Source organism: Lycorma delicatula, chromosome 13 (assembly GCF_047948215.1).
Source record: "Lycorma delicatula isolate Av1 chromosome 13, ASM4794821v1, whole genome shotgun sequence".
Classification (NCBI taxonomy): Eukaryota; Metazoa; Arthropoda; class Insecta; order Hemiptera; family Fulgoridae; genus Lycorma; species Lycorma delicatula.
Window position 1 is genome coordinate 26,326,781 of NC_134467.1, and position 18,566 is coordinate 26,345,346.

Here is an 18,566-nt window from a genome sequence, read left to right on the forward strand (position 1 = left end):
TCTGTACAGAAGAATTAAGAGGAGAGTGGAAGAAGTGATAGGAGAAGACTAATTTGGTTTTAGGAAAAGTATAAGGACAAGGAAAGCAATTTTAGGGTTCAGATTAATAGAAGGAGCATTAAAGAAAAACAAACCGACATACTTGGCATTTATAGACCTAGAAAAGGTAATTTGATAATGTAGACTGGAATAAAATATTCAGCATTTTAAAAAATTTAGGGTTCAAGTACAGATATAGAAGAACAATTGCTAACATTTACAGGAACCAAACTGCAACAGTAATAACCAAAGAACATAAGGGATTCCCTTTCTTATTCCCTGATACTTCTATCCCTATCCCTGATACTTTTTATTCTTTACATAGGAAAAGCAGTTAGTGATATTAAAGAACAGTTTAGATCTGGAGTAACAGCAAATTGGTGAAGAAAGAAGCATTTGGAAAAATATAACTAAAAGAAGAGACAGACTTGTAGACCACATCTTAAAGCATCCTGGAATAGTTGCTTTGATATTGAAGCGACAAGTAGATGAGAAAAATTGTGCAGGTAGGCAATGTTTGGAGTATGTAAAACAAACTGTTAGCGATGTAGGATGTAGGGGAATACCAAAATGAAACAACTGGCACTAGATAGGGAATTTTGGAGAGAATCTTGCATCAAACCAGTCAAATGACTGAAGGCAAAAAAAAATTATTGAAGAAAATAAGAAAAGTGTATTATTATTTTATATAGAGCATATAATAACGATTAATTAAATCAATGATTTAATTAATCGTTATTATATGCTCTATATAAAAAAAAATAAAAATTTGTAATGTTTTTGTTATTACTTTTAAATAGTTTTTTTTATAACTAGACATGATAATGCCAATTGCAATAGTTAATTTTTTTCTGGATTTTAATAACAACATGGGTTTTTATGTATATAATTATCACTTAACAATGGTATATAAGTTGCAGCTTATTTTAAAATTTCTTTTTTATAATAAAACGTAAGATACCTGTGGCAAAATAAACGTGTAAAAAAAACTTAAAATACATACATTTTTTATAAAAGTAATTACAATTGCATAGTACAAGAAAAAACTTACTAATGATTCGATTTATCGTTTTTGTTACGGTATTGTATTTTTCAGTTTATGGTAAGTTTTCTTCTTTTTTTTTTTTTTTTTTACTTTTAAGGCCGCAAAGGACCACTTTAGTCAGAATAATTCAAGTCTTTTTTGCCCTTTAAGTTCTTAGCTTTTACTTTCTGCCAATATTTAGTCATTCTTAATGATCTTGCTTTACGATCCTCTTCTGAATAAACCCTTTTTGTATAATTAAAAGTTCTTACTTTAAAGTCGGTATTCGGATCTTTAATAACAAATTTTAATTTTTCGGATTTATTAAGTAAATCTTCGTAAGTTAAATTTAATTCTTGCATGTCTTCTTTAATTTCTTTGATCTATAATGGCGGATTTTTTAAAGATCAAAATCGATCGATAATTCTCTTAGTAATCCTATCCTGCGGTGATCTTAACAAGTGTGCACAGAAAGAAATTCGCTTCTTTATCATAGTATCGATTAAGGATTCCAAGTTTTCGTATAGAAATTTACTAGACAATAATCTGCACTGATTTTCGTGTTTATATTTTTTGTTTATGCAGGTTCTAAGAATCCTGTGTTCAACTTTAAGCAAAGTTTCAGTCCTATTTTTCTAATTTAATCTAAATAAAGTCTCGCTCGCGTAAGTAATTACTGGTTTAACTGCAGTTTTGTAATGTCTAATTTTAGTGTTAATCGAGAGCGATTTTTTGTTGTAAGTATTTTTGGTTACTTGTAGCAGTTTAAATAATTTATTATGTCTTTCGGTCCAGTTTTGTTTTTCGTTACAATTACAAGTAATGATCTCTCCAAGATATTTAAATTTTCCTACAACTTCTACTTTGTTTCCATTAATATTTACAGAATTAATAACTAAAGGATCTGTAACCATCATGGTAAGTTTTATATAAATATTATATAATTTTTATTACATATTTTTATTTAAATACTTTTGTAAAAAGTTTCAACAGGTAAACGTTATTAATATTTTTTTCCAGTCATAATATCTACTGGTATTTATCTAATTATTTTAGTCAATTTTGTTTATGATGGAACAAAATTGACTATTTATCACTGGAAAAAAATTAAGTATCGTCACTTATTTTATGAAAGTCATAAACCACTCTCCTTATACAGTTAAAAGCTCTATGCTAGCTTTCCTGTGTACATCCTTGATAAGATGTTTGAAAGAGTATAACTTATTTTATTTATCCACTTGCATTTGAAGAAAAAGGTATGGGAATACTCAAGTAAATACAACATCTTTCCCAATCTCAAATAGTATATTATGATGAAAAATAATACGAAAGCTTTAGCTGTATCATGATTTGTCACAGTAAATACTAGAAAATGTCTACAATTAGGTTCTGTTACCGTTAATATTTCTATTGGTACTACAAAAATGGTGTAATGAAGGAAGAATCAATTGTTTTTTATTAAATATAAAATTAAACACTGCACTAAAAATAATTTTGTAAGATAATATATTGAATCCATTTAACAAATTAATTTTTATTAATCTTTCTTAATAACTTTATTGTTTCTTATTTCAGTATCTGCTAAATGTAAAAAAGGTTATCTTGGTTACAAACAAAAATTCAATTATGTAAAAGTAGATGGTGGAAGTATTTTTTATTGGTTTTTTGAATCGTTTAAGGCAGGTGAAGATGAAGACATATCAAGTTCTATTCCTCTAATTATTGTTCCCGGATCTCCAGAACAGTCTGCATCTTCAATTGCTGTTCTAGAATCAGGACCTTTTAATGAATATGGATTACCAAGAAATAATTCTATGGTAATTATTTAAAACCAGTTTTGGTGTAGTTTTTTTTAAAGTTACTTATAAATAACATTCAGTATATTATTTGATTATGGTGCAAAAAGTCTTGTTTGAATTTCTCAGTATTACAACTTGTGATATTTTATTGGGATTTTTACATTTACTTAGATATTCACAAGAATTAAGTGTAACAAAAATTAAAAAATTGTTGTCGAAAATGAAAATGAAAAAAAAATTGATGCCTTTATCATTGATGTTCACCAATTATTTAATTAAATCTTCTTTGTTTGCTTTAAAAGCATGCAGAAAAGATCAATATTTTGTTAATATAAAGCTATCATTCTAATAAAAATTCAACCGAAGTCATTGTTTTTTCTTTGAAATATTAATCATAATTACTAGTAACGAAAATTATTTTTAATTCACTTAGTGAAGGAAGTTAAACATGCACATAATTATCATACTACATTTTTTTTCCAATACACTTAAAACGTTTTCAGCTACATCTTTGCTATTTATTAACTCATTTGCTATTTATTAACTCATTCTGTTTACCATAAAAGGCTTAACATGTTATCTAATAAAACATTACTCAATAAAACTAATCTTTATGGAACTAATAATGATTAAAAATGGCCACCATTTTGAAATTTTAAAGGTAAAACTTTCAAACTTATGTATTTCATAAATTTTGTTTGATATATGTCCACCAAATTTTATTAAAATATCTTTTAATACGTTTTTAAGATATAGATTTTTATAACAAAATTGCAGATAGAAGGAAAATGAAGAGAGATGGGACATTTATTGATATGAATATTTTTGGTTATTTTGGTGTCCTGAATTTGCCCTTAGGATTTGGTAAACACCTCCCAAAATACTCTGTAGGTATTGAACAATAATTCCCCGATTATAATCGGGGAACATGTTTGTAAATGTTAATAAATAAAATCTATTTTCCTTTATTTTAAGAAATGATAAAATTTTTGATATACTTAATTTCATGATAATAAATGTAACGAAACTACCAATAGACTGACTAATTCTGCTGATCTTGTATGATTGAGTGATAGCATCTCAACCTCCCTTCTGGAAGACGTGGGTTCGGATCTCAGTCAGGCATATGCTACAAAATTCAGTTTTTATATTTACAAACTTCAAAAGCTTCTGTGATGAATTAATTCATCAAACAAAAAAGCCGTTTTAAAAAATGTGAAATTTAAAATATTTAAATGTAATATTGAATAAAATTGGTTGTAATAATAGATAACACTGGTCAACATGATTTTTGTCTCACAAGTAACAATAGGTGTACTTTATGCAGTTTTTGTCCTGTTTTCAAATATATATTCGGGATTCCCCCATCACCCACACAATTTTTGTGTTATTTTAATTTTTTTAAATATTTTAAAACGTTTTTCGTCCATTTGTCCATTAAAAGCAACTAGAACATTGTAAATATGATAAAACCGAATGAGCTAACTCGAAGGGTTCAGACATGATCTAGTGTAGCACACATTCATCAGAACGATCCCAGTTGTGAGTTAGTAGTGAACCAGTAAACACGTGATTTTGAGTGCTTTGTGTGTCTGAATTATTTTGTATTACATATTTACAACTTTGTTTCTTTTAATTAGTCGTTAGTTACAAAATGCCTAGAGTTTGTTTAAATCATCAATTTTATGAAAATAAATATTATGATACCACTAATTTTGCTGATCTCTCTACTACAGAGTAGTAACATCTCGGCCTCTCATCTGGGAGTCGGGATCAAATCCCAGTCAGGCATGGTATTTATCATGCTAAAAAATTCCATTTTTATACTTACAAGCTTTTCTGTCGAATAAATTCATTAAACAAAAAATAACCATTCTAAAAAATATGAAAACTTATAAATTTTTAGATTGGATAAAATCAGTTGTAACAATAAATAATCAATTTGAATTTGGCTTATTGTTAGCTCTTAGAAAATCCTGTGTATGAAATATTGAATACATTAAAAACAAAATATTATAAACTAATGAAATATTACCATTATTAAAAACTCTGCACTAATTTACAGTACTTTATATTTAATGATAACAACTATTTACAAGAAGACTAGACATCAGATTTTAAGTAGCATAATGAGCAAAGCATTTTTATCATAGTTGTACATGGAAGAACATAACATTGTAAATCCATAGTGTAAAATTATGAATTAAAAACAGATAGATATATTTTAACCACATATTACAAAATATCATTGAAAACATATATAAAAGTAAAAAAAAAAAAAAAATAAAAGTAAATTAATACTTTGTATTTATTGAAAACCTACATCTGCATTGCCAGTAACAAATAATTAATGTACCCACAGGAATTGATTATAGTATGATGAAAAAAAGACCAGCAATGAGTTGTATAATTATCTGAGCTTTGCCCTTAACAAAATTTATTGCAATTGTGCCTTAGAGTTTTTAAATAAATAATCTAACCCTTAAGTAGTCGAGCAGGAAAAGTTACATAAATGGTCAGGCTGGATCTTTGGGACCCTCCCAAAAAAAAATGCGGTAATAAACCTACAAATGAATTTATTAATTAAAACCCTTACTCCTAAGTTAGTAGAATTATTTCTAATATCAAACCAACTATTTTAATTCAAGACTACAATTTTAATTATTTTCAGTAAAATTATTTAAAATTCCATACATTTTTTCTAAGTATTAACCAACTCAAATGTTGTTATTACTTAATACATGAAAACGAACATTCAGGAGTTTCATTTAACAGAAGTTAAGATACAAAAATGTTGAAATACATGTAATATCAATAGGTAGATTTTTTTTACTTTTCACTACATTGATCACTCAAGATTTTTGCGTGACCCAGACATAGCCATACCTTACATACTGATTTGATTTTTCTGTCTTTACATCTGTGGCACCTCTTTTTCCTGGCTCTGGAGAAGCTGCTCTTTCCATTTGGATCCCAGAAAGTCTTGCTGCAAGAAACCGAGTTTTGCATGGGAGATTAGCTTTTATTGCGTGCTGTAACATAAGAGAGGCTTTATAAGAGATTTTCTTAACTTATAGACAAAATCCTGTCCCTCCATGGTTATCTGATTGGCCCTTAGATTACATAGCCCCATTCAGTGCGGCAATGTTCATGACTGCAAAAAAAAGGCAGAGTAGTCAACGCGCAGTTCCCCGCACGACTGTATATTCACCACATATTGCATCAACAACACCTACTTCACTTTTAGTTTTGTTGTAGTATTTTGTTATACTAGGTTTCTTCTTATCACCACTTTCTCTGTTAATTTCATCATCATTGTGCAGTGATAAGAGAAGAAAAACACACTTGCTGCATTTAAGTTCATAAGACAATGAATTTAAGTCACTTGAAAATCAAACATCCTTAAAAGAGGAATTTGGGGTTTATTTTATTCAAAGTCCTTGCAACAGATAGTTTTTTCATCCTTCAGTTTCTTAACAATGTTTTACAAATTAAACAATTATCTATAGTCAAATTTTTCCCAGAGTCTCTCACATGTTCTATGAGTCGCAAAACTACATCAGGTTTATTGCTGACCTGAAATAGTCCCTCTGGTTGAGCACCAGCGTAAATTTCCAAATGTTTCACATTGTAAGTCTTAGCACTTGCTAAAATGTATATTTAGTTACATACTTCACAGGTTTTTTCGGTATGTGCATCCTAAATTTGCAGCATCCTCAGTAAGGCACCAACATTTCATCTAGTGCAACATTCTCAGAAGAAAAATATTTATTACAGTTTGAGATAAAAATATCAAGAAGATTTCTTAAAGCGGCAAGGTTATCAACAGCTTTTCAATCATTTCTAGTGTGAATATTATCAAACCTTAGACAACGCATTAAAAATTTAAATCTTTTTGAAGACATAGCCCCTCTGAAAATTTCCACACCAGTTCCATCTGTCCCAAAACTCTGAAATGTTTAATTTACTACCGTGCAGTGTGCCAACTATGTCAAGTAGGTCGAGATAGGCTTTACTTCATCATTAGTAGTTGGTTTCATCATGTTTGGGTCACTCCTGTAATTTTGTCTAATAGATTCTATAAAAATGTTTGTGGATTCAATAATTAACTCAAATTCAATAATTAACTCAAGTAATTCCTATGACTCATATAGTGCATTTACATTCATTGTGTTCCGAACACTGCCGGGAAGATATAAGGACACTAGGTTGTATATTTTCAGGGAATAAATATTCCTCCATTTGGTTTTCTTATTACTACCTAAATAGTAGTGTGATGGTGGCATACCTGAATCTAAGTCTGCAATGTTAACAAGATTAGTGGCTGATGGTAAACAAGTCTGAGGATTGGCAGCAGTGGTATAGATAGTAATTCTTCACTTTCATTCTCTTCTTCACTAAATTCACTGTTCCTATCATGATTAAATAACTCAAAATTAGGATCTGCATCAGAATTGTCCAGTTCACTTTCATCATCATATAAAATTCTATCAATTTCACTATAGAAACCGCCTCACGTTCCATTATGTTTTTAAAATTGTTCAAAAAATCAAATTAAAAGTTATTAGTAAGTAGAAAAAATAAAAATATGAAAAAGTAAATGCAATAAAAGAATTTTCACAAAACCAAATAATTCATACTTGCATAAAATAACAACGAGAACGATCACACTGGATCTGACAGACCCATATGAAATTCAGAGAGCTCTACTAGGTGCAGACTGACAACAAAACAAATTGGTTTTATGGCACTAGCACAGCCACTAGGTTGTTACAGGAAGATTGTCACAATTCAAACCTCTAACCTTTTATTGAAAATTATATAAAAATGTAAATAGCTTGTTCTCACAGACCCAGCCTGACCATTTAAGAGTTTATACAGAAGTTAGAGTAAATTATAATAATAGATCAAAATGTACAGTAAAACATCTTGGATTTGATTAGACTGTTGAATCAAATTAATCTTTACCTTAAAAATTATGCAATATGAAAAGTGTAATTCAGAAAAAAAATCAAAATTTCTTAGTAAAATATTGTGAATCATATTTGATAACCTTGACTGAATGATGTTCTTATCATTAAAAATTATTCAGCATTCAGAGTATTATTAAAAAAATAATAATAATAATAATTAAAACTTTTGGGTTTCCTTACACTCCTTTGCTTAACAGGAAAGGAGGAAAATATGCCTACAATTTTTTTCTTCAAAAAAATTATTGTATTGCTATTTATAATAATGATGAAAAACGATAACAAAATTGTGGTACTTTTCTGGCAAGGGTTATCTATTTTTTTATATAGTGGAAAAATAACACTGGTCAATATGATTTTTGAACTTTTGAACAAAGCAGTTCATCTGAGCCTCATTTACTGACTCAAGAAATTCTTAACGATCTCATACGAGATTTAAAGTTATCCAAAATAACAGTCTGAAATACTTGCTTCCCAGCTAAAAGGATGGAATCTTCTTTAATAGAATATAAAGATATGTACTTATTGTAATCTTCATTCTGAATTTAAAGACTATTTTTCTGAAGAAAATGGCTTAGTGTTTTGTAATGAGATTTCTTCTCTTATGGAGACACTTTGTAATGAACAACCTAACATAATGGCACTTGTTTATTGATCCCTCTAAAGTTTGTTTAAAAGCTGTGCTTCTGCATTATGGCAATAAATTCTCATTAGTACGTGTGGCTCATTCTGCTTGTATGAATGAAACATGAAAACTTTAAATTTATATTGGAAAAGCTTCAAAAAAATGCAGTGTATGAATGGAATATTTGTGGTGATTTAAAGGTAATTGTACATATTCTTGGTCTGCAGCTTGGTTACACAAAGTACTGTGTCTTTTTGTGTGAATGGGATAGTAGAGACAGAAAAAAAACATTTCATTAGAAAAGAATAGTCTTAACACAAATCACTCGTTCCAGAACAGAAAAATTTTAAACATTACCCATTGTGTAATCCCAAATATGTGTACTTACCTCTGTTACATATCAAACTAGGGTATAAAGAATTTCATCAAGGCCATAGACAATACTTCTGGTTTCATGTACGTACTTAAAACAAAAGTTTCCTAAAATTAGTGATGCAAGAATTAAAGAAGGAATATTTGTGGGTCCACAAATACAAACACTAGTGCATGATGAAAAGTTTGCGGAATTGTTGAATCCACTGGAAAAACCAGCTTGGCAAACATTCAAAAATGTTAGAGTTTTTTGGGAAATTGAAATGCGGAAAATTAGCATGATATTGTCAACGATCTTATAAAAATTTGGGTGGTAATATGTCCTTTAAAGTACACTTCCTGCACTTGCACCTAGATTCCTTCTTGGAAAATCTTGGCACAGTGAGCAATGAGCACGAGGAACACTTCATCAGGAGATTTCAGCTGTGGACAAGAGATATCAAGACAAATGGAATCCTAATATGCTGGCTGATTATTGTGAGACCATCAAGAAGAATGTTTTACAGGTGAAAATCATCATTTTTTACTTTCTAGGAGAGTCAAATGTTTGAATATTGTGAAGTTAAGAATGCAGAAAGTATTAAAATGTTTGAAATTATAAATGCCTGTCTCTCAGAAACCTAGTGTGATGGGGGAAAACTGATATCATATTTGAATTCAGGAGAAAAAATACTATCAGAATAACATATCTTCTTCCTGAGATAAAAAAAAATTATTTTTTGTTCCCCAGTGTACATTAAAAAAGTTACCCAAGATTTCTTTTTTTAAAAGGAGTAAGTTTTGATGAAATTTTATTTTAAAAATATCATTATATGTTTAAATAAACCAAAAAAAAAAAAACGTTTTAAAAATCCAGTTCTGCTTCCCCACCTCCAAAATCACTTTCCTATGAAATGTTTTGATTTTTGTATGTTTGTGTTAAATGAAAGAAACTAAAAAACATTCCACAAGTTCAACTAATAAAAAGTTATCTAAGATTTTTTTCTTGAGGGTGGGAGTGGATTATGAAGAAATTTTATTGTACTATTATTACTGAAAGTCTAATATTTAAACTTTAAATATACCCACAGTGTTTGAAAAATTCAGAAAATTTAATATTCTTTAACTTTGATCAGCTTCCCCACCCCAGTATTGCTACTAAAGTATTTTTTTTTTTGTGGTCGCTTGCAGTACTACTGTGCCTAAGAAGACATTTAAAAAACTTTGGTTAAAAAATATGCAATAAATAAAAAGATAGCATATGTTTGATTTTGGGAAAAGTGGAATTTTACGGAAAAATTAAAAAAAGATGGTAAGATAAGCAGGTATGCATCTATTGAGCTTAGTATAAAGTGAGATTATAGTTGCAAAATTTTGAGAAATTTGACCCCCAACGTAACCCCACCGCTGAAGACATTGAGCACAAAATTTTACCAACAAATTATGATTATTCATGATTTTCTATACAAAATTTCATCGAAATCGGTATATCCAGTCAAAAGTTACTAAGATTCAAACACATGTTATACACTTGCATACATTCATATGCAAATATATATGAAGATTAACCCCAGTGTTTTTTTTGTTTTTTTGGGGTTCTTTGGTTATAAAACATTGAGAAATGAAAAAAATATTGATACTCTATTTTTTGAATGATTGTCAAACTTCCTTCTTGCCCCATACATTTAAAGTTATGAGTCCGGAAAACAAAAGTGATTTTGAATTTGCAAAGATACACATAACTCAACAAACAATGTAAAATATGTTTCAACTGTTGGTTTTTATTTTTGTGTTTTAATTTCTACTGTAAAATTGTATTCATAAGAAATTATTAAAAATTTTCAGGTCTACACATATTACAGAATTGATATATACAGAAATTTTGACAGTATTATTTCTGTTTATGAGACCTAGATTCAGTTCACCAATATTGAGATCTGTCCAAAAGGTGCATGCACATAGACACACTTTTGAACAAGCACAAAAAATTTTAAATAATTCAAATAAAAAAAGATGATTACTTGTTTTGTGACTTAAAGGAATTTTGTTGGCAGAATTTCTTAACCTGGGTCCAGCAATATATGGCCGCCTCACAACTCGGCTAGCACTAAGAGTGTACTAAACAAATTTAAGTGGCAGATTTTTTACTATCTTCCTTTTAGCCCTCATTTTTATCTGTTCACGTACTTTTAGAGTTGGCTAGGTAATCAACATTTGAAAAGAAAGATTAACTCGTGGAGGGAGTCGACAAATTATTGAGTATTTTTGTGGCAATATTCTTTGAAGAGATTATATACAAGCAAATTTCACATTACAAGTGCTTAAATTTGAGCTGGAACTATGTCTACTAGTAATATAAGCATATTTGTAACTTGTGTATATATTACATGCTTCCCATTTATTTTTATTACTAAACTAGAAATTAATTTATAAATAACCGTTATATTTCACATTTGTATGACATTTCAAGGTATGAGAGTGAAGGAACTTGTTTATAGGGGTGTAATTTTTTATTCATTAATGTGATTAAAATTATTGTTTATATGGGTTAGTTCCCGTTTTAAAATACATGAGTTATCCCAATATTTAACAATGTGTAATGTGTAGTATAAATATTTTATGTTGAAATTAAAATAATCCATGATAATTAGGAGTTAGATACGATTTATGGGACATTCTGCATAAATTACTTTTCATATAGTTTATTTTTAAATAAGATTGATTATTTTTTATTCAAATTGTGTATACTATTTAATAAGAATTATTTTTTCTGTTTATAGTGCCAAGATTATCATGTATTATACATAGATGCAGTACCTGGTACTGGGTTTAGCCAAGTGGATGATGACTGTAAAGAATGTTATCGTACGAACAGTTCACAAGTTGCCAATGATTTGGTTAAAGTAGTAATTGAGTTTTTTAAAAGAAACCAATATTTACAATCTGTTCCAAGTTTCATATATGCTCAATCATATGGTGCACAAATTGCGGTTAAGTTTAGTCTTTTACTTGATGAGGTAATTGTTAATATTTTATAATTTGTTAATTTGAAAACTTAAACTGTTCCTGGTTATTAATTCATTAACAAATATTACTTAATTTCTCTGCATTCTCTCCTTTAATTTGTACCCACTTTTTTATAGGTTACCAATTTGTTTATTGCTAGGGAGCTAATTCATAGTACTTGGAAAAAAAAACCATAATTTGAATGGTTATTTATCCTTACATTCAATTAATTAATATTTATTTTTTAACAAGTGGAATTAAGATCTTGCATGTTATATCTGTTTCAAATTACCTTAGCATTAATGCTAATCTTAGCATTATGAAGCATTTATCAAATGCTTCAATTTCAAAACAATATAGTGGTATGAGACCACTACTAGGGATGTGCTTCTAGACTACTTTTGAAGCAGTTGTGAAAATTTTAAATCAAAATAGCCAAAACCCTATTTGTTCTATATTCTATTTTTTTTATGTTCTCCTGTATGAGAACTTGTGGATGCTTGTAGTATGACAAACAAATATTGAAAAAAATAATAGATCATTTTGAGGTAAGGAGCATTTTCTAAATTTAATTTTTTTATAAAAAAAATCTCTCCCTCTCTCTCTATCTCTCTCTCGTTCCTGGGTGTGTGAACATTATTTCTTTCATTTTTGTTTAAAAGAATACATATTTTGTTAGTTTACACTGTGTGTGACACATTAGAAACATCTGAGATATGTGTGGTAGCAGTTAGCTTTACTTTCTGTTAAAATAACAATTTGTGTTTAAAACCAAACTTTTTGGTAAACCCACTAAAGGCATCGCTTCTAGGTCAAGTATCAACTGCATTATGGAATGCTTGTCTTATTAGAGCTCTATAAAAAAGAAGATTGGATAACTTCATACGAATGAATTAATTGGAGTTAATTTTTACAATGGTTTAAACAAAAGTTTTTTCTAATGGGGTTCTTCAAAAGTTCAAAAGTTGAGATGTTTGTCACGTTTTTTTTGTATTGGTAAGGAATGATTGTGGCTATTGTCATGAATGACAATTTTTTCATTTAAAATATATATAAACCCAAAAAAAAACAAATAATAAATGAAAAAAAGATGTTTGTAACAAAAAACACAAAAAGTGAGAATGTTGTGGCTAGTTCATGTATTTTTTTAGTCAAGTTTTGTGTTAAAATTACCTTAAATATCATGGGTTCAAGCTATAAATAATTCAGGTTGTATTTATTCAATTATAAGAAATAATAATGAAACTCCTAACGTTTACCTGCATACAGCTAACCTATTTTTATCTCTTTTACTACTATATTAGCTGAAAAAATCTTTTTTCTTGAGATTAATATAAATGTTTGGCCTTGCTAAAATCCTGGATTTACTGGTATATTATCCAAAAGTAAAATGTAAATAATAATAATATAGGTTTTTTGAAATGTTTAAGATTAAAAGTATTGTTTAAATGAATTTATGTTATGCTTTTTTAAATTATTTTAGGCAATAGAAAAAAAAAAATGTAAAGGTGATTTCCGTGGAGTTTTTCTTATATCACCATGGATAAGTCCATTTCATTTAATTGAAAGCTGGCCTGAATATTTTTATAATTTGGTAAGCAAACCTAATTATATGAAATTTAAAAACTTGTTTGAAGTATTGTAAATTTTAGATTATATAATTTAATATATCATTAACTTATTTAGTGTTATTAGATGATAATTAATTTTCATTTATTGTTTACTTAAGATATCAGTTTCCTGTATCCTGTATTCCTGAGTTTCCTGTATCAGTATAATACTTGATCTTGGTAGTTAAGTTATTTTGTTTCTTATATTGTAGCTTATGATATTTTTTACAGTATTTTAACGGTACAGAAGTTTATATGATTTATTTTTACCTTGCCAAACTTATTTCCATATTAAACTAGTTGTACAAATTTTTTATTTGTTAGTAAAATAAAATTTACTATTATTACAATTAATGTAATGTTACATGTGTAATTTTTATATAAAGAAATTGATAAAAACAATTTAAACTTGATAAAATAAGTAAAAAACTGATAAAAAAAAGTAGTACTGTGGTTGTTGGTCCACTTGAAAAAACAAAACTGTCTGGGAGTTTGAAGAGATTTCGACCGACCTTGTCAGATGAAGAGATAGGCTGACGTCATCTAGCGATAATGAAATAAAAAACGATATGGAAGGTGTTAAATATTCTTCTATGAGGTTTCTTGTGGTGAGGTACAATGAGGAAGTAAAATTCTTTGCTAAGGTATCTTCCTTCCTGAAGTGCAGTGTAACAACAGCTTATAGGTCTCCAAAATCTGTGAAAAAAACTTAACAGTGGCATCCTCTTAATTGAAGTTTATAATGAAGATCAATGTTGGAAACTCCTAGCTCTTAAGTATATAAAAACAGACAGAATGATATGGATTCCCAACATAAGATCTAAAATTTTAGCAAGTGGCTGATTTTTTGCCATGACTTGGCTGATGTTGAGTTACCTCAAATTACAGAAGAGTTGTCACTGCAGTTAGGTATGTCTGTGCAAAGGATTATAAGGAAGGAGAATGATGTAGATGTGCCAACATCTGCACTAGTTCTAACTTTTTCTAGTCTTACCATTTCTGACTGAATAAAATTTGGTTATTTTTCTGCCCATGTGCGTCCATATATATATATATATATATACATATCAAATCCCAGTCATTGCTTTCATTGCCAGGAATTTGGTTACAACAAAATTAGTTGCACAAAGGAACAAGTTTTGGGGGCGTTGCAATTGTATGGGACAAGTATAAAAATGTGTAAATGGTAAAGATCCACATTTGGCAAGGTCCTAGGAAAGCCCCCTTTATGAGAAAGAAAATTCTATATATTGAAGATCTGTACTGAGCAGAAATTGTCCTTCTCTGTGGCATGTCAGGAATAAGAAAGTCCCTCAGCATGAAGAATCTTGTACAACCTGGTGTTAGTTTTGTCCAGGCTCTCTCAAACAGTGAACAAAATGAGAAAGAATATAAAGAACTTACCAAAATGGTAGAAGCTTTCTCAGACCAAGTAAAGTCCTTCACATCTGCTATTTCAGCATGGAGTACTGTCAAGAAGGTAACTTCTGCTAGAAAGACCGTTAGTCAATTACTATAACCACTTCAGTCATTATAACATCACAAAAAGTTCCTGCTGTATCGATTACACAGCAAACTACCAAGATCCCTGTGAAGTGATCTATTAAAACATCATCGCCTGATACGGCATCTCCATTCTTCGAGGCTTCCAAGTCCCCACCACCAACTTGAGGTCTGTACAAGGATATGGTGATGGATGAAGTGCTTGAAGAAGCATAGCAATTGCTAAAGGTTATAAAAAACAAAAAAGAAAAACCAAATAGTATTTGATAAATAATCTGCACTCAAAATTTTATATATTTCAAAAAAGTATTTTTTATGGGCACAAATATTATTCAGTGGAATGTTTGCAGTGTTATCACAGTCAGGATGTTGAGGTTCTGTTAAGGGAGGAAAATCCATTGATAATGTGTCCCCAGAATAAAGTGTCTTTTCGCAGCTACATCTGCGAGAAATACAACCATCAAACTAAGGTAGAAGATGTGAAAGTGTGGTTGTTTTCCTGAAGGAAGAAATCCACATATTAGCCATGTGGATTCCGCTGGCTACAAATATCCCTGCAGTGGCAGTGAAGGTATGGGCACCATTACAAATGAATATCTCCAAGTTGTACAAGTTCTCTCTTAAATTTCAATGTCAGTGAGTATAATCTCTCCAATCTGTTATCACAAATTCCTTTGCCTTGCCTAATAATTTGTGATTTCAATGTCCATCATTATTTATGGGGATAATCATCATGTTCTTCTTGAGTTACTTAAGTTGATAGAGGCTAAACATGGATCACTGTGTACTGAATGATGGGTTATACATATTTATGTCACTGATCTGTTCAGTTCTTCAGCATCGCTACTTCACATCTTACATGGTGTGTATCCAAAAAAGTCATTGGAAGCGATCACAGAACAATTATCATCTCAGTTGGTAATATTATGATTTGTTTTAGAGTTGCCCATGCTGATGGGTATTTGGAAAAGCCAATTGGATTGGATACAAAGATTCCTTTGGCCAATATTACAGGAGGCATAGTGCCAACTAGCCATGTTTACAAACCTGATATCCAATAATGCGAGTAAATTTATTCCTATAACATCTGGAAAGTCAAGGCGGGATGAAGACTGCAGGAATGCACTAAGAGATCATCTTTATGTAATTTCAATCAAAGACCTACAACAAAATTGTTCTGCACCTACTGGAATGCGATAGCTGTATGCCATCGAGTGGCTGAATTATGATGATACCATTTCTCGGACAACTCCATCATCAGATGTGTGGAGAAATTTTGCGGTTATGTGAGGATCAGGACAGTCTCCTCTTTCAATTGGACTGGAAATCAATGGCATCCTCCTCACCTCACCAATTGATGCAGTGAATGTGTTTGGATATACATTTATGTCAGTTTCCCTTACAGCGTCAAACTGTACTGAGTTTATAATATCCAAAATATTTTAGGGAACAATATGATAATCTTATCAATTGTCTTACTATTTCTTAAGGCCCATACATTTATATTTAAATACTTGATAATTACTATAATGAGTTTCATCTATTTATACCATTTGGCATATGCCAGGTGGTAATTTTGTTGTTTTAAGTTAGAATTTTAGTATTTCTGTTTCATTGTAGTTTTATTTTCCCTTTAGCGTACAGTATAGGAACTTTACATTTATGCTGTATTGTATGATGAATATTTTTTCATTAATATGTTTTAATTTGGTTTTTTTTCATATTACTATTATTTAATTTTTAAGTTTGGTGTGGTTTAATTAAATATTTTTTTATATTAATATTATGTCTGGGCGCTGATAACTACATTTCATCGTGTGCTTAGGAAAAAATGTACAACCTCATGGTAGGAATTTGTGATGAGCAATTCCATTGTAGTTAGAAGGACCTTCACAGCCATATACCCACATTTGTCATCATTTGTGACACGTATGAGTAAATTGGGGTCATCAGCAGTGTCAGTAAGCATTTGTTCACAATGCTGTTTTTGTTGAAAATCTAGCAGTTTTGCAACAAATTTGGCTGTCATGCAATCATGTTCAAAATATTAGTAGAAATTGCTTCATGTGAGCCCTATGAATTGTTATTTCTTTGGTAACCTCTCTAATGGTGATTCTGTTGATGGTTACATATCCGACTCGTTCTCACTTACACCACATACCTACTTTATGATTCTGTGATTGGCTAGGACATTCTCTTTGACTTTTCAAAATTTTCGTCATTGATTGATGTGCTAGGATTATCAGACCTCGTATCATCTTTGATATCTTCTAAGCCTTTGTGAAAGTATTTGTACTAATTATCAACTCGCAGTTGTGACATAGTATCATAGCTAAAGGCCTTATTTAACATTTCAAACACTTTTACACTTAATATCATTTTTAAGGTAAAATTTCAGACAAATTTTCTAATGCAACATTTCATCACATAAAAAATAGCTGAACATAGTAAAATACGAGGTGTGTGAGAAAAGTAATGAGATTGGTAACACTGCGAGTGATCTGGCAACACTGTGTCTACTGGTTTGTGCTAGACCGATTTGTTCATCCTTCCACATGTTCAGTACAAGTTTCAACTCCGTTCAACCAACACATTATTTTAGACAGCGCCATCAGTGAAGTTGTGTTTTTGTTGTGTGTTATGAAAATGGAGCATCGGAATTTAGAGCAACGTTGTGCAATAAATTTTTATGTTAAACGCGAATGTGACCTTTGAAAAATTGAAACAGGCCTATGGGGAACATTGCTTATCAAGAACACAAGTTTTCCACCGGCAAAAATCATTTTTGGAAGGTCGTGAACACGTTGAAAAAAGATCAACCTCGCTCAGGGAGACCTTCAACTTAAAATCTAACGAAAACGTTGAGGGTGTCACGGTTCTTGTGAGATCAGATCGTCGTTTAACAATAAGGATGATGAGTGAACAGTTAAATTTAAACACTTTCACCATACATCAAATTTTGACAGAGGATTTGGACATGTGAAAGGTTTGTGCAAAATTGGTGCTGAAAAACCTCACAATGGAACAGAAGGACAACAAAAAACGTATGCATTGATCTTCTTGAGAGGATTGACAATGGCCAAGAATTCTTCAATCATGTGATCACAGGTGAATCCTGGATATTTGAATCCGATCCTGAAACAAAGCGGCAAAGCAAAGAGTGGCACACTCCATCATCTCCTCGACCAAAAAAATGTAGAATGAGCAATTCAAAGACCAAAACCATGCTGATTTGCTTTTTTGACAGTAGGGGTATCGTGCATAAAGAATTTGTTCTTCCAGGACAAACTGTCAACCAAGTGTTTTACAAAGGTGTCCTTGAAAGGCTCAGGAAAAGAATGATTCGCATGAGACCAGATATTGCAGATCAAATGGATGCTTCATCATGACAATACTCCATGTCACATGGCCATTTCCATCAGGGAATTTTTGACATCAAAACGCATTCCTACGTGATTTGAGTCCCTCCCCCCTATTCACCTGATTTGAGTCCTTGTGATTTTTTCCTTTTCCCGAAATTGAAACATGTTTTAAAAGGACGTCATTTTGGAACCCTAAAACGTCATTTTGGAAACATTTAAAAGACTGACCGACCAGTTAAAAGCCCTACCAGTTGAAGCCTTCCAGGGCTGCTATCAG

At 30.4% G+C, this 18,566-nt stretch overlaps 1 protein-coding gene across 2 annotated transcripts in view; it reads left to right on the forward strand.

Moving 5' to 3' along the window:
• Positions 1-18,566, forward strand: part of LOC142333775 (uncharacterized) — a 164,302-nt gene that overhangs the window by 128,072 nt on the left and 17,664 nt on the right. For both annotated transcript variants that reach the window (XM_075381289.1, XM_075381290.1), the window contains exons 16-18: positions 2,743-2,880; positions 11,589-11,825; positions 13,298-13,408. In XM_075381289.1, the coding sequence (XP_075237404.1) occupies positions 2,743-2,880; positions 11,589-11,825; positions 13,298-13,408 (486 nt within the window). The remainder of the gene's footprint in view (positions 1-2,742; positions 2,881-11,588; positions 11,826-13,297; positions 13,409-18,566) is intronic.